The sequence below is a fragment of the Prosopis cineraria genome, unplaced genomic scaffold (genome assembly GCF_029017545.1).
Source record: "Prosopis cineraria cultivar Desert tree isolate PC_DT_omini unplaced genomic scaffold, ASM2901754v1 PC2, whole genome shotgun sequence".
NCBI lineage: Eukaryota > Viridiplantae > Streptophyta > Magnoliopsida > Fabales > Fabaceae > Prosopis > Prosopis cineraria.
The window spans coordinates 46,204,350-46,224,644 of NW_026555333.1; the positions used below are offsets into that span (position 1 = coordinate 46,204,350).

At 31.8% G+C, this 20,295-nt stretch overlaps 3 protein-coding genes across 4 annotated transcripts; 1 reads left to right on the forward strand and 2 right to left on the reverse strand.

Annotated features, from left to right (window-relative positions):
• Positions 1-820: 820 nt before the first annotated feature.
• On the reverse strand, positions 821-7,370 carry LOC129298545 (indole-3-glycerol phosphate synthase, chloroplastic-like). Of its 2 annotated transcripts, XM_054936964.1 has the most exons (10): positions 7,048-7,368; positions 6,261-6,518; positions 5,998-6,174; positions 4,992-5,066; positions 4,808-4,852; positions 4,545-4,709; positions 3,890-3,968; positions 2,615-2,697; positions 2,445-2,513; positions 821-1,063 (listed from the first exon to the last, which is right to left on the reverse strand). In XM_054936964.1, the coding sequence occupies exons 1-10, from the start codon at positions 7,186-7,188 to the stop codon at positions 974-976; spliced, it is 1,182 nt and encodes a 393-aa protein (XP_054792939.1). In that variant the 5' UTR covers positions 7,189-7,368; the 3' UTR covers positions 821-973. The 2 variants fall into 2 exon arrangements, with proteins under 2 accessions (XP_054792939.1, XP_054792946.1); XM_054936971.1 differs by lacking the exon at positions 4,992-5,066 and having other exon boundaries at positions 7,048-7,370.
• Positions 7,371-11,946: 4,576 nt separating this feature from the next.
• Positions 11,947-14,500, reverse strand: LOC129301964 (protein transport protein Sec61 subunit gamma-like). The gene is made up of 3 exons (XM_054940616.1): positions 14,319-14,500; positions 14,101-14,216; positions 11,947-12,247 (listed from the first exon to the last, which is right to left on the reverse strand). The coding sequence occupies exons 1-2, from the start codon at positions 14,410-14,412 to the stop codon at positions 14,101-14,103; spliced, it is 210 nt and encodes a 69-aa protein (XP_054796591.1). The 5' UTR covers positions 14,413-14,500; the 3' UTR covers positions 11,947-12,247.
• Positions 14,501-16,002: 1,502 nt separating this feature from the next.
• LOC129303692 (transmembrane emp24 domain-containing protein p24beta2-like) lies at positions 16,003-19,020 on the forward strand. Its single transcript, XM_054943170.1, has 5 exons — positions 16,003-16,160; positions 16,256-16,477; positions 18,231-18,417; positions 18,523-18,630; positions 18,764-19,020. The coding sequence occupies exons 2-5, from the start codon at positions 16,256-16,258 to the stop codon at positions 18,892-18,894; spliced, it is 648 nt and encodes a 215-aa protein (XP_054799145.1). The 5' UTR covers positions 16,003-16,160; the 3' UTR covers positions 18,895-19,020.
• The last annotated feature ends 1,275 nt before the right edge of the window (positions 19,021-20,295 follow it).

Sequence of the window (20,295 nt, forward strand, 5' to 3'; positions counted from 1 at the left end):
ACTCAAGTCTTTTTTTCCTCTGTGAGCATAAGGGTGATGATTCCGCCGATAATAGAAATTATCTTCTTTCAGGAACTAAAAATAAAGGATTGAGATTTAAACACTCAACTATTTAAATAATAAGAGTCATGATCACATACGTCAACTTTACTTTTCTTGTTCTATTTATAAATCATCTTTTAAAAAGCATTTTTTGACCTTTATACAAGCCACTTTGCATAAAAATATGGATCATTAATCATTTTCTACCCCATTCTACCTTTTCACAATTTTCAACCAATAGAGAGTGAAAAATTATATGAGAGAGTAAATGTTTAAAAATAATGCATTTAATAAAAATAAATTGAGAATTTTGTGTCTTTTTCAAACAACATCAATAATCTAATTATCTTTCCTTCATTTCAACGACATTGTTACTTTGCTAGAATAACTTATCAATAGGCCCAAGGTAGATAACATTTAAACTTTTAAGTATTTTCCCTAAGCTCCCACCCTCGGCTGTGTTCATATAGAATTTCTCCTACACTTGATGTTGAAGGATTTGGATCTTCCCCACTTGAGTCCCAATTGATTAATTTGTGATCTAATGGTGCTAAAATGTAAGTTACAATTTTTTTCAAAAAAGAAAATATATATGCATTCACACCATTAGATCACAGTCTGACGGTTAATATCCCTTTATCGAGGCTCAAATAAGAAGGTCAAATCCATGTTGAATTAGTATTCAAATTTTAAGGTTTAATTAAAATTTTTAAATTGATCTCCCAAGTTTAAAGTTAAACTAATCACTACCAGAAAGATGAGAAAGGAAACAGAAAAATTGTTGCAAACTTGGGTTAAATGCCACAAGGACTTGACGTAGCAAATTAACATGTCATACATAAATCTGATTCAAAAGCATTTTCAGAAATTTTTTTTTTTGTGGTAAACTAAATAACTTATTTTTCGTACAGACAAGCAAAGGTTGCTAACTTCAGATTTGGTGAGATATATCTTTGCCAAAAAGATTGCTGATTCCCTTCCCAGGATCACTTTGTTTTACAATAGACTCTCCAACCAAAACCTGCAAATAAACAGCAAATTGTAGTTTGACATTACATTACAGTTATTGCCTGCATGCACTGCTCACCAAATTTCAATAACTGTATTCTCAATCACAATAGAGGACATGGTTTTAACTTGATGGAATTGGTGGGAGACAGGAGTGATAACTGATATGGCTAACTACAATCAACTAGCACTGTTTATTTATCGCCTGCAAGCTTTTTTTTTTTTTTTTATGTAGAGAACCCATTATTCTAGACCTGTCCCACGTCAAGCAAAGGGGACTTTAATAGAGGCCCAAATTAATCCGGATCGACCTGGGATGAGATACCTTCGAGTGGAAGCTCTCCCACCAACACTGTCATACTCTCAAAACTCAAACTCGAGTCCTTTGATTAAGCCAGTACAATCCTCTTGCCAATTGAACCAACTATCCATTGGCACAAGCCTTTTGGGGAAAAAAAAAATCTATCTACTATCCAGGATCATTGGAACGGTTCATTTATTGTCAGGCCCAAATGAGAGTAGATTTCTTAACATGATGCCTTTCGTTAATAAAGTTCAAACCATTGACCTCGATTAAGGGAAATCAAGCGCTTTTAACTCTATTTAAACCCGAATTTCTGACCGTTTCAGTCAAGCATTCTTGGCTGTATTATGATTCAAAATGGCTGAGGCTGACCCCAAATTGTGATAGAGGATGCTTACAATATGAAGTGGAAGAACAAATCAATTATGCATGTCTGGATTTTAGTTGGATAAAACTAATTATGAAAAAAATTGATTAATATGATTGATTTTGAATATAATTGATTATGTTATGAGGTATAAAAATTAGAATTGAAAAGCAGAATTAAAAATCAAGGTAAACCATGGTTTTGTGAAAGTATATCAAAACATTCTGTTACATGTTAAAATCAATTATAAATCTAAAACCATGTTCACCAAAAAAATCCAAACACCCATTATACATACCAAAATCAATTATGAACCCAAAACCACAATTAGCTCATAAGCTACTATCACCTATTTTTCAATTCATATTTTCAATTATACTTTTCAAATTTATCCAAACATCAAATAAATTATTTTACAAATCATATTTTTTTATAATTGATTTTGACACATATAGAGGTGTATAGATATTTTTAAAAAAACCATGGTTTGAATTCATAATTGATTTTAGCATGTATAATGGGTGTTTGAATATTTTTAGGAAAACATGATTTTGGATTCATAATTGATTATAACACGTAACAAAGGTGTTTAGATATATTTTCACAAAACCATAATTTTGACCTCAAAAAATGATTACAAATGTTATTCAAACAGGCAATATAATGTTGAATTTGTAGATCAGGTTTGATTGATAATATGGAAATAATATCCACAATACTTACAGCTTTGACACCAGCTTCTTGTACATAGGCAATGTCATTGGGAGTAAACAGACCAGATTCCCCAACAACCTTAACAAACAGTTTAAGGAACAAGATAAGCATTAGCAGGATAATCACTACAAAAACACGGATCTTTCAAGGAAGTCTTGGTAGAGAAATGAAGGACATACGATTATGTCTTTCTCACGGATTATTCTGCCTCGCTCTCCTTCAAGAAGCTTCTTGGTGTTACTGATATCCACCTCAAATGTTTCTGCATACCAAAAACAACAAAGCAACAATAGGTCAGTGATGCACTTAATTTCAAAATAAGACAACAATGAGAAGATTCAAAGATGAACTAGAAAATTGTTGATAATTTAGAGTCAAACACGTGTTGAGGTTTGAACATGAAAACATACATTTTTGACATCACAGAACTAATATATCGTGTAATGATCTAAATGGGACTCTACTGAGATAGGCACCCGATGAGTCAATTTAAAATTGTAAATTCCATCAAGCACAGGGGTTAGTACAATTAATACAAATCCACCACACTAGTGAATAAAAGACTTGGTTTAACCTAACCATCGTACACTATTCAAGAAACTAAATGAACTAGAAGGTTTCTCATATACTACTATTCCAGGAGATGATAGGCACACAAAACAGAACACCAACTACAGGATCCATATCTTTAGATAATGGTGAATGACATGCTAATCTTCAGGAAATGACAGCTCATTTTCTTAGTCTCCAGGTAACAAAAAGCGACAATTATGCTAGAATATAATAAAATCCTTTTTCTTTAACATCTCTACTCAAGCTGTAGCACTTACCCAACAATATTTCTATACGTTTTTCAACATTAACCCACAAATTAAATACTCCATAAGCTTGTTAGAAAAACTTCACTTTTCAATTAACTTATCACGAAGTGCAACAGGATTGCGAACAACTAATTTATTAAAGAACAATGAGCTCCACCAACAAACTTGTGCTCAAACAATGACCATATAACTCAATTGAACAATGAGTAAGGTTATGAAAATAACAACTCTTACTTGCACAATGACCACAGACTTCAACAAATAACGAACAACTTATCAGAAAATCAGATTTGTTAGTTAGGTCTCTGACATCAAACCAAGTCAAAATTCATGGTGGAATGAGAGATTTCATGGACAAGGCTTATTACCAGAGCATCCTCCAACTCTCTGCTAATATGATATACAGAAAACAACTACGAGACTTGCATCCAGATCTCTGGATGACACAAATACAACAGGTATCAACAAAACAAAAATAATATACCTATCTCCAGATAATGATAACAGATATCCCAATCTCTAGGCATCAGTAGAGGACAATTATCCTAAAAAATAACAGAAATCTTCATCTTTATAGAAAGATGCAACAGAAAGAGCATAACTATTTTATCAGGAGACAGAATCATGGCATACCAAGATTACGATTATTGATGCCAATAAGCTGAATCCCCTCTATTCCAAGAACACGATCAAATTCATTCTCATCATGCACCTGGGGGCGAACAACACAAAGATTCAAAATAAATGGATATTTTCTTCTGGTTATCATCAAATAAAAAGAATGAACTTACAACACAACAGACCCCACTATTTATTGTTTTTTGTGGAAGCTTTGCTTCAACAAGTAGAAGCTTCCCGGCAAAGCAAAAAACAAAGAGGTTGGGCTGTTCACTTCATTTATTTGACTTCACTTTACTTAAGATTAAAGACAGGGGCTGGGCAGGCAGATTCTGAATTGGCAGTAACAAAACTAGAAAACTTGCCATACACATTCAAGGATTTAGGAAAATTGAATTAAAGTTATTTACATTATGATAATATGCGTGTAATTTTTTGTAGTCTAACGAAAGGAACATATCTTAGGGAAGTGGAAAGCTCTTTGTCACAAATAGAAAAGAGCTCGTCCATAAAAAAGTTCAGGTGTAGTTGTCAATGTAAGGTGGTAAGTAATAGGTTTTAGATTTGAGCGTCAAAATAATGGAGTTTTGCCACACTTCAGCTTAATTTTAGCAAATAGAATTAATGCACAATATAAGTAACAGAACAAACAAAGAAGCATCAACTCTACCTCCACGAGAGCAGTCAGTCCAAGTAACTTGCATATCTTAATCATATAACTAATATCAAGATCCGGCAAAACAGCAGCAATAAGAAGAACTGCATCTGCACCTTTAATTCGAGCATAGTAAAGTTGCCATGCATCTACGATGAATTCTTTGCACAACAAAGGGCACTGCATGTTTTTAGGAAATTAAGACAAACAGCATACATCAAGCTTCAGGTAATAAAATAAACCCAGTATCAAAAAGCAAAACAATTCAGCCAGTAAACCTTTACTCCTGCCTTCCTTATCAACTCAAGATTTTCAAAGCTCCCCTGTTTAGATAGCAACAAAAGCATGTTAGAGATAGCTATAGTTGAGATGCTATATCGCCCGCTTATCAACAACCAAATATCACTTAGCAACAATCAAGTTGTATGGAGATTCAGACAAATTACAAGATATGCAGTGTACCTTAAAAAACTTTTCATCTGTCAAAACACTTAAACACGCTGCCCCACCTTTTTCATAAGCTTTAGCTATTTCAACCTATAACAAAGAACCATGAAGAGAAAATAAAAAACAAACTAGATGGCTATGGTGATTATTACTCATTACATAGGGTGCTCAGACAGTTATGAAAACACTAGGAGATAAAATAATCCATTCAATGAGAAAATAAGAAATCTTCCAGAAGCAACAAATTCAAATTAGTTCCTTAGTTTTAAGCAACTATTTGTTTGAAACCATGAATTACAACCAGTTTTATAAATAAATTTACAAGAAAAAATTGAGAAAACAACAAGTCCTATCCCACTAGATGAAGTCCTGTGACATCAAGAAAAAAGATACAATACACAGAAGCTCAACTGTTTTACTTCTCATACTCATATCATAGCTGTTTACTTTAGGAGAGTGGCGTGCTTCTAAAAATAGAAATCATGAAAAAATTGAAAGTACAAAAGAAACGGTAGATAGGAGCAGCAGAAAGAATATCACAGATTACAAATATGTTCCAATTGGGTCAATGGAAGTTGAAAAGGCATAAGAAGTACAACAATGACTTTATTATTTAAAGTAATAGGAAAAAGGGGAGCTTTCTGATGGTGACATCAAGAATTAATTTCCTTGGGCATTGGAGAGCGTTAGGAGGAAAGTCAATAAAGGGGAGGAGGCATGAAAAACAGTACAAGATGCTCAGAAAAAGGCAAAAGCAATTTTTAGTGAGCAATTATACAAGACTTATTCTTGCAAATATCACTTTACATCAAGTATGCATGCAGTAACTCGTAGATTGTAGGAAGCCAAATGAAAATACAAAATTGAGCAGCATCCATCCAACAAGTTGCAATGATGGTGCCAGCCAGTTCATATAAAAATCCACACTGGCACCAATAATAAATTCACACATTTTTTAAAAAAGTTGAGAAATCATAGTCATAGATAAACATATAACAGATCTCAAGGAGCACACACTCACTGGATCGAAGTCCTCTCTCAAGACACCTCTACTTGGTGAAGCTTTCTTCACTTCAGCTATCAATCCTGGAAGTCCAGTTCGTTCATTGGCCGCCCTTAAAGAGCCAATGAAATCTCTGGTAGCAGGAGCATTTTCAAGAGCTTTCTTCAGTACACTGAGAGGCATTTTCCCTTTCAGCTGAAAGTCAACCAATTCACATTTTATTTTATGGAAAAAAATATATTTAAGTGAATTTAAAGAAGAAAAGCAATCATTTATAGTACTTGTGTGACTTCTGTATCCTTATGCCATATAATCTCTTCCAAAATGTTACGAGGAGTGTTTCCCTCATTCTGCAACCGGAATTCAAAGGGTCCTACATAATGCAAAGGGGGACCGGTTGGTGGTCTTCTCCTTATTCTTATACCTTGGCTGGCAGCAACTTCATTGTGGAACATGCCCACTTCCCACTCTTTTATCTTGAGAGAATCTGACAAAGATTCACTAGATGTAGCTATTCCAGGCGAGGTATCAGTTGACCCCTGCTATGAAAAGGAACCAGAATATGGCTTAAAGAATATAGAGTAACAACTAGGTTTCCTCACTACATAAATATCTCACCTTTACACTAAAAATGAAGTCAAATACAGACTAAACAAAAGTATTATTTAATCATACTCTATCGTGAATGAGATATCGAAATTATGAAAATCAATAACTGTATGAAAGAAAGGGTCCAACTTTATACAAAACGAGATAAAATAAAATAATAAAGACTAATTATAGCCCAAACCGCAATGTAGATAACATTGCAATCAATCAATCAATCAATTTAAACAAAAATTAGTTTATACACAGCAAAGAATTTTAAGACTACGCCTTAGAGATAAATGTTTTCCCTCACTACAAAAGATTCCGTACTAATTAACTTAATTGGAAGTCACAAATCCTATTGCTCTTTCAATTTCCAGCGAACTCCAACAAACCCAACTGACTTCCTAGATCATACTCTAAGATAACCAAAAAAACCAAAAAATAACAAATATAAATCAGCCACGAAGAAATTTTGACCTGGGATCGAACAGAGAAAGAGGGAAAAGAGTTCCTTGCACACAAATTCATTTGAGCTGGTGGCGGAATCCAGTAAGGGATTTTGGAAGAGAGTGAAGGGGCTGCTTGAAGCGTAGGCTTGAGAGAAAGCGAAGAGTGCATTGTGGATTGTGAAATGAAAATTGAGAAGCCAAAGAAGGAAAAAGGAAAGCAAGGGATTTAGACGGAGGGGGTTTGTCAACACACGAAGTGATAATCCCTCTGCTTCCAACCAATATCGTCTTTTACCGTATGCTCTGTTTTTGCAGTTAGTTGTTAGTGCTCATGGAGCCACGCGGTCATCAAAATGATAGGATCTAAATTCTGGACTGTCCAAGTGAGTGTAAATCTGTTTCGAATGGTCTAATATTTAAAATTTTTATTTTATACTATACATAAAAAGGAGTAAATTAGTCTAATGATTATGAAAAATTTAATTTTTATAAATTATGGATAAAATTTTTAACTATTTTAAAATATGATCAATTTATAAAATCAATTAAAGGTGATTTTTTTAACCACAAAAAAATATTATTAAAATGTGGATAAATTGGTTCATGAATATATCTTCAATAACTAATTAAATGATTTTAACCTTTGACTAACTAAATCAAATCCCTACACACACATCCATCACATTTCTTCTTCTTTCACAATCATTCCTCTCTTTTTTGGTAGGTGGAGGAATCAAGGTGCTGTTTGCAAATTGTTTTTTTTTATTATCCTAATAAATGTACTCTTTTACAAGAGGCATCCCGACATGAATAGTGCAATTTTGTACCTCTACAGATGATTCTCATTGCTAGGCATCCTTATGCGAAAATGAATGTAAACCCATAATGTTCATTGCAGCGAGGTATTTGATTCTCTATGATAAGTTAAGATGTCTAAAAAATTTTACAAACTGTATTTGATCTGTTATGAGAAAATGATATTTTTTGTGTGTTTCTGATCCATGATGGTATATCAATGATATACAATTATATATTACTAATAAACTATATCAATTAAAACTTATCAATACTATTTAATCTTGTAGATATATGGATGCCTAATCTCGTTATTTTTTATGGTGGAAAAAAGAAAGTTATTAGTTTAGATATTTGATTCTTTTGATAAGCTAATATATCCAAAAAAATTTATGAATTGTGTTTGATTTATTCTAGGTAAATGATTATATTTTTTCATGTTTTTGATCTACGATAGTATATCAATGATATATAATTGTATACTACTGATAAACCATATCAATAAAAATTTATCAACACCATTTAATCTTGTAGATATGAGATGCTTAATCTCATTATTTTTTTTTAAGGGTCAAATGAAGCTCTCTTCTATATTCAAGTATTTGAAAGAAAGTTTTTGTTCAAAAAAAATATTTGAAAGAAGGTCATATTATTTGTAAAAAGGATAATTTTGTCATATAAAAGTCAACTAAATATTAAAATGGATATAATACAAAATATAATAAATATTAGGTTGTTTGTTGAGTTTAGTTCTCTAAAATGGGCTTATATGCAAAAGCCCCTATAAAAAATAAAATAATTTTTCATATAGTGAATTTTAATTTTAAATTTTGTATATAGTAATTTAATAAGTCTTCTAAATAAAGTAATAATAATGTTATGGAAAAAATGAGAAAGTGAGTAGGAAAAGAGAGTAACAAGAGAAGAAGAATTGGGGAAGAAAGTGAGATAGTATATTTTATTCACTTGGATACTCAATGCTCTGTACATGACCTCTATTTATAAGTCTTCAAATATTAAAGCCTAATCTTAATGTTACATATGAATAAAAAATGACATCATAGTATAATATGTAACCTTTGGAAGCTATGAGACATTAACTTCGAGAAACTACTTCTAAATCATACATTGAGAGGTTATGAAAGATGAAGAATCATAGATATTAAAAGTCATGAATATTCACTCATATAATCATATAATATTCATAATAGTCGCCTCGATGACAATATCATTATTACTTCTCCTTGTGAATAGATTTTCATTTATATAATTCCTCTCAAATCCCAATTGATATCGTAAATGGATGTCATATAATGGATGCCATATTAAGATTTTAAATTAGTCTTATGTTATACAAAAATTGATAAGTTTATAGCTGGTTAAGAAATATGGTTACAGTAAATGAGAAGTTTACTGACCTTAGCAGATATATTGTGGGTATAACTTATTTGATTATTTTGGATCATACATATGATGTAAAGAATTATTGAGAATATATTTTGATATCTATTGAAGAACAAAACGATTCTTTGCCAATAGCCAACACATATATATATATTATAATTAGATAATCAGTATGTCCTACTTAATGATTGATTATGAGAATATTTCTAATTATGATTTGGAATGAATATTCATATTTTTGAAAATACATCAAATGTTAGATCTGTATATCTCAATTCATATAAACAAGTAAAGTAATGTATGGGTACCTGAAGAATCCATGAGCGCTTGAGAAAGTTTGATTACCTCAAGTGTAAGCAGGTACACAACCCACAGGTCCTCAGAGCCTTCAGAGAGTTCAGGGATAATGAAGTAGAAGAAAATGAGTCATGTATATGCAGTTATCGACTGATCGACTTATATAGATTAGATATGTAACTGCCTTATTAAATAATTAGATAATTATATTATCTATTATCTCTGACTCAATCAGTTAAGAGATAGGAAATAACTGACGGCTACTGGATTGTGGGTTGGGCATCTGCCTATTGGGCTCACTTGTATGGTCCACCTATCACGGTCTACACAAGATCACAAAGACTAAACTATTATGCTTATTAATTAATATTAATTCATAAATAATATTCCAACATCAAATTCATATATATGGGCTTATTCAAATAGCATGTAAACCATACAAGTATTTAATAAATTTTGTAAATGTATCTGTAAGATGGTTACATGTATAATTATTTCTAATTTGCAACTTGAAATTTGCAAAATTGTTTGAATAAAGCATTACAATGAGTGCATAATTCCTAGAGTATGTGATTCAAACAATTTCTGTTCAAAATTCTAATGAATTTATATCTCAACTTTGCAATAATGTGGTTGTGAGAAAAATAGTTGAAAAACATATTTTACAAAGTGGTTTAGCAAAATTATTTATTAAAACCTTCATAAAAAGATAGATTAATACTTATAAGAATAAAATTTCTATTTTAGTGTTGACATATTTGATCTTACACATTGCAGCACTTATACATTTTAAATAAACAAAATTCTCCCTCTAAAATTGGCTTTTGATCAGGAGCCATATATTTATCAAATTCAAATGTGCAATTGATTATTCTTATTATTATTCCACGACAACAAATAGATATTGGAGAAAGTTGGGAATAGATGTTTGGTGAAGAACTCCTTCTTGTTGGTTTCAAAATGAAACAAATAAATGTTTTTTTAAAGAAAACAAATGGAGTAGGAGATTTATTCTAGATGATGAGTTGAACATTATTTAACCAAGGTTTTTCAACTTGAGGGGGAGAAAAGACTAGCTGGAAAAGAAAATATAAGGAATGCATTATCATTATCTTAAGTAAATCCTCTCAAATAACAATATAAATTAAAAGTTCATCAAATACATTCATAAAATATTTCAAAATATCTATCACATGCAACTAACCGAAATGAGAATTATTAAATATCATAAATGAGACATGCATGAACCATGTAAAGTTAATTGGTTCCAAATACAAATATTCTTAAAAAAAAGGAATATATAATTAAAATGATCATGTTAAGGAGACACACTCTAAAAGAGGATCAAGACATAAATAATTATAAAAATTTCAGAAAAGATTTAGGTACCTAAAAACAATAAAAAAAATTTCAAAAGGTTATGTTATAATTAACAAAAAAATGGAACTGAAAACAAAAAGTTGTTGACAACAACTGTGTCTTATTACGTGTTACTTTTTTTTTTTTGGGAAAAAAACTGTGTCTTATTACTCAAGACATCTATATAAAAACAAACATACCAGAATTTTTTCTTCGATGAAATCAATTTTATTTCTTTCTTTCTTTCTTAGTTTTTTTTGGTTCAATGAAGAGGAGGTGACAGAGGAGGGAGAGAGATTTTAATGCAAGGAAAAAAAGATTTTATGGACGGAAGAGAAAAGGAGGAGGGACATGATTTTAACATTTCTTGTTTGGTGCAATTAGGAGGGAAGGAAGATTTTAACTATCTTTTGTTTGATTTAAAACGACAGAAGAGAAAAGTTAATAACAAATTAATCTATTATACTCTATTCAAATTTATCCCACCTAGTGGGATAAAGGCTTGTTGTTGTTGTTGTTGTTGTACTCTATTCAAATTTATATTTTTTCAGCTTTTTAAAATGCCAAAACTTCATATCAGAAGTCCTTTATCTTATTTACTATAATTTCATATTAATCTAATTTTTGAAGAAAAACTATTCGGTTAATTTTATACTGTTAAATTTTAAGTTAAAACTTGAGACAGGAAGAGATACAAATGAGGAAGAAATACATGATAATAATGTTTTGACAAAAGACATTGGAAATAAAAAATTTGATGAAAAATAATTTAGACTTGAAAAATTTATCTACACCCCTCTCCTAACATGTAAAGGAAAGAGAGGCAGTTAACCGGTAGCCTCCAATTTCTTAATGCTGAATTGGCCTCTCCCCATTTACTTATCCCTTCTTTTTCGCCGCACATTTTAGTCATTGGCCATTAGATTAAATTTTGAATAGTCCAGATTCAATAAAACCCTCAAAACTTAATGTAATAGCTAAAATGTACTGTGAAGATGAAATGCGGAGAAGCCAAGTCCAAATCCAAACACAGGGTAGAACCATTCTTGGTGACCCAAGTAAGTGAAGGAAATATCTCCAAAAGCCCTCGACCAAACATAGTATTGATCTCAAGAAAGGAAAATGAAAAGCATATAAAACGACTTGAAGCAAAATTGCAATGCCTCCTCAGTACCTTTTCACTTTGTCCTAGATCACAAGTCCACATATTCTCAACGTCCACAAATTACGAACGTATAATTACTGAGATTTAAAAAAATGATACAATGGAAATTTAAAAAAAACAAAAACACTAAATCATCCTAATGAAAAGGATCTTTTTCTGATTCGCATGCCAGTCTGCATTTCTTGAGTGCCAACAGTCCTTTCTCATCCTGAGACACAACCAGCAATCATTAGATTTTCATTCACCAAGGCAAATAAATGTCCCATCTCCATACATCAACAATATCTATCAATCAGTCTTTATCACTTCGCATTCAATTTCAAAAGTCAAAAGTCAATTCATACAATAATTACATAGAACCAAACGTATTTAAGAAATTCTTTCAACAAAAATTCCTTTAGTCAAAATTATGCATGAACAAGTAACATTTTAATAGAGAGCACGTGACATCATAAGATTATGCATCAACATGATTCGGTAAGGACTGATAAACACACACAAGCTGACAAGCCTACCATCCCACCCATATATATTTAATTTCTTTAGATTCAAGATCTCCTCGTCTCCATTGCATCTCAATCTTCATAGCCCTTTGGTCAAATAAAGTAAAACTTTGATCTAAACGTTCTTGTTGTAGTCTTGGTCATTAAACTATGACTCCTACGCAAATGGCCTAAGTAACAGGCTAAAGCAGATTGTCATGATATAAATCTGGAGTGGAATGGGCCTAGTAGAAGTATGGGCTGGAGATATAATGAGTGGGCCAAGAATTAGGTCAAGCCTTTTGTAGGCGAGAGAAATGGACGTTATATTTTGAGAAAAGGCATAATTGAAGGCGTGAAGAATTTTGGTGAAACCTCTCCTTCCCTGAATTTCCGTCTGGCCTTCGTTCCTGGAGGATCTTCTTCTTCTTTCTGATTCTATCCTTCTCTATCTATACTTACTTTATGTTTCTACTATTGTTCTTCCTTTTATGGAACCTTGCGGTTATTTTTCTTGAGCGTTTCTCTCTTTTGTAATGCTATACGTGTGGATTGAGCTTTAGTGTAATACAATTTTAGTATAATACCATTTGCAGCCATCAAGTTTTATATATGACCATGACACAGATATGTCAAGATCATATGTCCATGTCTGTACCCATTGGTGCCTTACAGACTACAATAACGGACTACATCTTGTGAATTGCCTTTTACGATTATCACCTAACGAAATTCAAGCCAAATAAAATGCAGTAATAACCAATTATCACTTGTGTTTTTTGCAGTAAGAATCGTTTAGGTTTTAATCCTGTAAAAAGAAATTCTAATCCAGTGGCCAAAAGAAAAGAGTCCAGTTCACTCAACTCGATTGGATTTTTACTAGTGTTTCTCATGAGGATTGCGCATCTCAACTCGATTCTTAACTGGTATAATCCAAAATAAGAAAAAAAAAACCATACTTTACCCAAAAAAAAAAAAAACTTCAAGGAACAGAGAGAAAATACAAGACTAACAAGTAACAACCAATTATCGCTAGAATTCCTTGAAAGGAAGCATGAAGAATGACCAGTAAAAACTTCAAAAGGAATGAGGGAATACTGGGTTCCATTTCTAGGATGAAGAAGCTCTAAGAATTCTACAGTGAACAGTCAACCATTACAGGAAAAGTTCATCGAAATTAGCATGTTGCACGCCTATGAAGGTTTGGCCCCAACACTACAGCTCGAATCTTAGACTACCAATCTATTATGCTACTGAATAGCGATAGGATCCAAATGCAACAGAGTATCAAATTTTCAGTTCCTTCCCTCCCATTAATTCCCAAAAATGAAATCGTTCAAGCTAATACAGAACAACACAATCATATAGCCAAATCATTCTCCTTTACAATCAGCACCTACTAGAAAAGGAAATGACGGAGAAAATTGCACATAGCTCCAACAAGCAAAAATATCAGCTCCTCATAAATCAGAAAACCACAAGGACTACCACACAACAACTAGAAACCAAAACGGTGCAGGCGAAAACAGTAGAAGCAAGAAAGAGCATACTATAACAACAACAACAACAATAACTTTACCTAACCAGATCCGACGATGATGTTGTTGATTGGAATGAAGATCAGCTTGACAAAGAAACCCACAAATCCCATCACTACGAAACCGATCGCTGTGCGGACAGCAACTTTGGAGAACTCTAGAATCAAAAGCGTCCAATAAATAACCAGAGAAAAAAAATCGAACCAGAAGACGGAAGAAAATAGAGGGAGAAAATCGGCATGGTAAGATGGAGATTCACCTTTGCGATCAGGTTTGTGGCAGCGCTTAACGAGTCGAACGCTGTCCTTGGCGAATTCTCTGAGAGGATCGAAGACGGAATCAATGGCGTCCATTCTTTCTCTCTCTGTTCTCTTCTTGTTCAGATCGAGGATCGAAATGGACTTTTATTTTTTGGGGTTCCCGGATGCTAATCGAATTCGATAATTATAAGAGTACGCACATTTGTTTCTTTATATATGCAACACGCGTATGGGTGGGATATACGCGTCCAGCTGCCCAATAGCGTTGTGCCACGACATCAGCTTTTGTGGACCAGTTTGGATTCAATTCCTATTTAATTTTATAATTTATATAATTTATAATTTTGATATTTTTGATTACTTTCATAGAATCAAGAATAAGAATATAAATATAAAATATTTATTATCTGAATTAAAATTCAAATATTCAAAAATATAATTGTTTATTATTATTTTTATTAGAATCTCTAATATTTTTATCGATTTAGAATATATCTATAGTAAATACAATATACAGTATTTACCAATATTTTTCGAAAAATATAATCATATAATTTTTAATTTTTAATTAAATTATATTTAGGCTATATTAGTTAGTATTTAAATTTCAAACAGATTTTATATTTAAATTATGGAAGATAATTTATTATTTTACTTATCGTCACATCATCAGGTAAGCTATATATGATGAGAATGAAATATGAACTCTATTACTTGTTATTTATCTTTCCTTATATATTTAATATGAGTTATTATTATTATAAATTTTATTGATTGATGATTATTGATTGTGTTCATACATTATATTGATGATAACGATAATAGCGATATCAATATTGATAATACTGATTCTTATTAAAGAATACATTATATTGATGATAATGATAATAATGATATCTGTTAAAAAAAAAAAGATAATAGTGATATCAATATTGATACTATTGATTCATATTAAAGAATAACTGATATTTAAGCTGGTAAAAAAAGGAATATTTAAGATTTTTTAAAAAAAATCTTTTGACTTCTTTTATCGTTTTCTTACCTTGAACTTCTTTTATTCTTAATCTTTATAGTCTTACTCTATATCCACATATCTACATATAATATTAAACTTTAAAAATTATTCTATTTGTAAAATAACTACATATTATCTATACCGTGAACAATATTAAGAGCATTAGCCTACAATTCATCTAGTTCTTGTTTATTACTTTATTTAGCAAAAATATAAGGTAAAATAATATTATGTTTTTATATTAAAAAAATTTGTTGATAGATATAACGCTAGTTAACCTTCAACCTTATTCAATTATTTGAAGAAGTTGAGTGATAAGCCTATGATCTATCTAGTTCTGGCATATTGTTATCCCTATTCTTAATTTTTGTTTTTGGTGAAGCATTATTATCCTTTTCTAGTCACGTTAAACCAAACAGCCTCTTAATTTTCCATTTTAAAAAACTAAATTTTCGCTTGAAACTTGAAAGGGTAATTTTCAAACTGTTGGCCTAAAAAAATCTAAGACAGCGAAACAGCGAAACGCATCCGACCTGTAAACCTATTATTGGCCTTCAAATCTGTTCTCCAATCACACGCTGACACGTAAGCCAAGCACAGTAACACGCGACGTCGTTTCTCCTTGCCAATCCACCAACCAGTTCCACTTCTTCACGACGACTAAAACCTTGAACTGCATCCCTGACTCCTCGGTGACATCAATACGTTCTGAAGTCGTACAACTTTCTCTTGTTCAACCTTAGTCTCTCCATAAGCTAAAACCAAAACCTCTTTTTTTTTGTTTTTGGTTCTTCGGACATCCTCGTCAGTCGTCACCAAAAGCAAGGTATCTTTGTTTTTTACTTTTTTTTTGGTCTCATTTGATCTTGAAATCAAAATTAGAAGTTGTTCTGATTTTTTTTTTTTCATTGATTTGTGAAGATGGAATTGCGGCGGTTGGGATTTTGGAGGCATGTCTTGGTGTTTATGATGGTTGGGGTGTTATGGAACCTCAAAGGGTCCGAAGGGATTAGGTTTGTGATAGACAGAGAGGAGTGTTTCTCCCATGATGTTAAATACCAAGGTGACACTGTCCATGTTTCTTTCGTTGTTATTAAGGCTGATTCTCTCTGGCGATTCGGCGGCGAAGGTGTCGATCTTGTGGTATGTTCTTTTTCTGCTGCTTCTGCTCTTTTCTCCAATATTACTCTCTTCAATTTGTAGTTTCTTCTATCAAAAGGCTTAATGGTTAAAGGCCATTGCATTGAAAATCAGGTCAACCTCAGCAAACCATTGAATTTTGTTTAGAACCGGTCTAATCACGGTTTGACTTTTGATCATTAACTCTTGAACTAGTTTGGTCTTTAATCGTTCGATAAAGGCTTTTATGTTTCCCCTTCTTAGACTTTATAAGTTCCATATGCATCAATCTTTGAATTGCGTTGATAGTGTTATTGGAGGCTCTAGAATTTCATTCTGCAGACAAGACAATATTTGATACTAGAACATTAAGGATGTTCTGTGTACAAGTGCAAAATAGAGGAATTCGAATTCTTTGCAATGACAAATTGACTGCAAAATGCATATAATTATGTAATCAAGGAAAAAGAATAGCACAAATATGTACATAATTGTCATGTTTTCTTTGCAGGCTTTTGTCTTTGCTCTCTGTCTCTTTCCAAATCCATTATATGCAATCCCTCTTGTGAATATGGAAGATTCACATTGTTCTGTGTGTTGTTGTTAGAAATCATGGTTTCTCTCACAATTCCACATGGTTGAAATTTATTATATGTTTCATTACTTGCGAGAGAATTCATGAGTAGTCTTGCTTCAAATTCCCTGTTGGAAATATTTGTATTCACCATGCAGAATTGGCTTGCTAGTTTGAGGACATTTATGTGAATATGCACTTCATTTAAAAATATAGGAATAGAACATTTTTTCCCCAATGATTATGACTAATAGGACAGTTTCTGGATCATTAAGTTCAATTTCTTTCATTTTGATAAGATTGCAGACTTACAGAGATATTGTGCATTCTATCAAGAAATCCATAAATGATATTGGATTTACAATTGGATGTTTTTGGGATTCTGTTATTTACATTGTCTTTTTTATGTCTACTTTCCATATTTTTTTTGGCATTCATTCCCTAGGCATCTTGAAAACACACACACACACACACACATTGTTAGCAGTTAGCTTAGAATGTTTGAAACAAAAACTACTCAGAAATCTAAGCATTGTAACCTTGAAAATAAAGAATTAGGTATAGAAAATAAGAGACTGGTCATAACTCCTTAGAACACGACATGTGTATATAATATATGAGTGTGAGTCCTTAGCTTTCATAATAACTCCAGAAACATCTAGAGATTGCATTGCTCATTTCATAATATCACTTGAATATGAGATGCTTTATTAGTTTGGATTGAACACTGTCCCCAGCACCATGATTTGGATCAGACTCGTATCTCTTCACTAGGCTTTGCCGAAGTAGTTTGCTGGCCACACCGCACCAACAATCCCTCACTCTCCAAAGTCCAAACACGCCTACCACAAAATGTCTTTTTGGGAAACTGAACACATAATTAGAGCTCTGATACGAAGTATTGGATCAAGAACTTATCTCTAAATTGAAATTAAAACTTATACCTAATACCTTGTGTCAAAATATCTTGATTATTGTAAATTGGAGCAACATTTGTTGCTTACTTTCCCGAGTCTACCATTCTTATTCTTATAGAACTACGCAGAGTGGTAGGGGAATCAACTAACAATTTTTTTTTTTTGTTTCATGCACACAAATAATTGGAATATGTGCACATGCTTGCTGTGTTTTTTTCCTCTGATATCCTGCATGATCTGCATCATCATGTTGAAGCCTCGTTGCTGAACTATGTGAGAATTTCAGGTAACGGGACCTTCAGGCGAGCAAATTCAAGATTTCCGTGATAAGACGGCAGACAAGTTTGAGTTTATGGCTCAGAAATCAGGAGTCCATAAGTTCTGCTTCACCAACAAGTCTCCTGCTCATGAAACCATTGACTTTGATGTACATGAAGATCACTTCTCATACTACGAGCAACACGCAAAAGACGGTAGATATTTGGCTTTTCATTATTGATTCTCTTAGAAAATTGAAACTTGAACTGTAAAATGTAATCTAATTTAATACCTCTCGGAACTTGATAAAATGTTTGCAGAACATTTGAACCCTTTGCTAGAGCAGATAGAAAAGTTGGATCAAGCCCTTTACAGCATTCAATTTGAACAGCATTGGCTAGAGGCTCAGACTGATCGCCAGGCAACAGGTAGGAATTGATGAAGATATGTTTTTTTTTTTTTGGCTTATAAAAGTTAATTAAGAAGCTTTATTATATCAATCACACTGCTTCATGCTTCAAAATATAGTTCTTTTTCTTAAATTGTGACTGAAAATTGCAGTGAATGAGGCAATGAGTCGAAGAGCAGTTCACAAGGCACTTTTTGAATCAGCAGCACTAATAGGTGCGAGTGCATTGCAGGTCTACTTTCTGCGACGCTTATTTGAGAAGAAGCTTGTAACCAGAGTGTAATTTAAATTTAAATATTTTTCTTTCGTTAGGGCCTTGTGATATTATAGCATATCAATGTGTTTTCAACTTTTTTATTTTTTGGTCACTTTACCGTAACTTCATAATTTATTTCACTTATTTATTCTATGCCTGTGTACCTTGTTACTTGTCTGCATTTCTTATCCTCAGCTCATTACAAGTCACACACACCACAATATGGGTTTTTTTTTTTTGAACTTTTTTTCTTGATTGGTCATGTCTGCATCATTGTTAATTATTGTTATTACTGCTCGTTGCGTTGCAGTATATTTCTAAGTCATAAATAATGTGATGCACTGTTTTGAAAACCGGATCGGATCGGCCGGTTGGACCAGTCGGACTGTCGACCGGTCAGGTTTAAAGGAAAAAATCGTTTTAAGAGTTGAGCCGGTTTGAGCCGTTTCGAACCAGCAGTCGGACCAGGAACCGGAATCAAGCCGGGAACCGGATCCAATTTTCAAAAGTCGAACTGTTCAAAAAAAAAATTTATGAATTTTTTTTAAAAAAATGACTAATTTTTTTAATCATTTGATATTATATTGTATCATATGACTTGTTAAATCATGATAAACTTAAAATATTTAATTTTTTAAGTTAAATAATAATTTCATATGTATTTCTTATATTTAAATTATTATATATATATATATAATTTTTTTAATTTAATTATTACGTTACCGGTTGGACCATTGGTCCAATCGGTTGAACCATGTGAATTGTGAACCACTGATTTTTTAGTTCAATGTTCGATCTGATTCTGAAAACATTGATGTGATGCCATTAGAGTTGATAATTTAAGTAGGCTGGAGTCAATTTGGCTTAACTCAAATAATTACAAACTTAGAAACTCAAAGAGCTAAGCATAGCTCGAATCTCTATAGACTCTGGGCTTATTCAAATGTGTTTGAATATTTGAATTGACAATTTTTTCACTTTTAAAATAAATTTCAATTTAAAATTAATTATTTTTTATTTTATAAAAAATATAAAATATATTTTTTTGGAATGCTTAGATGTTGTATAATACTCAAACTTTTTTAAAAAAATTTGGGTTTTAAAATTTAAAAATCAATATTAAAAAAATTTAAATATTATTTGAAGATATTTTATAGATTAAAAATAATGAAAATATGACAATATAAATATTTTTAATTTTTTTAAAATATGTATAATAGTGTACTTAAATATATGGCGTCTTAATATAGTATGACTTAAAATTTAAATAATTAATTAATATTTAATATATTTAATATATTTTATAAAATATAATTTTTTATTCAAACATTTAAGCTGACCCAAATAGGCTTGAATATTAAATTTGGTCGTAAAATTTTTGGATTTAATTGAGCTAGTTTGAATTACCAACTCTAGATACCTTGATAA

Excerpts from the sequence above, each read along its gene's own strand:
- LOC129298545 (XM_054936964.1), bottom strand. The coding sequence starts at position 7,188 with ATGCACTCTTCGCTTTCTCTCAAGCCTACGCTTCAAGCAGCCCCTTCA. Across the intron at positions 4,710-4,807 it reads TAAGGAAGGCAGGAGTAAAG|TGCCCTTTGTTGTGCAAAGA; the intron begins GTTTACTGGCTG and ends AAAAACATGCAG. Across the intron at positions 2,514-2,614 it reads TCCGTGAGAAAGACATAATC|GTTGTTGGGGAATCTGGTCT; the intron begins GTATGTCCTTCA and ends CTGTTTGTTAAG.
- LOC129301964 (XM_054940616.1), bottom strand. The coding sequence starts at position 14,412 with ATGGACGCCATTGATTCCGTCTTCGATCCTCTCAGAGAATTCGCCAAG. Across the intron at positions 14,217-14,318 it reads CCACAAACCTGATCGCAAAG|AGTTCTCCAAAGTTGCTGTC; the intron begins GTGAATCTCCAT and ends TTTTGATTCTAG.
- LOC129303692 (XM_054943170.1), top strand. The coding sequence starts at position 16,256 with ATGGAATTGCGGCGGTTGGGATTTTGGAGGCATGTCTTGGTGTTTATG. Across the intron at positions 16,478-18,230 it reads GCGAAGGTGTCGATCTTGTG|GTAACGGGACCTTCAGGCGA; the intron begins GTATGTTCTTTT and ends TGAGAATTTCAG. Across the intron at positions 18,631-18,763 it reads GACTGATCGCCAGGCAACAG|TGAATGAGGCAATGAGTCGA; the intron begins GTAGGAATTGAT and ends TGAAAATTGCAG.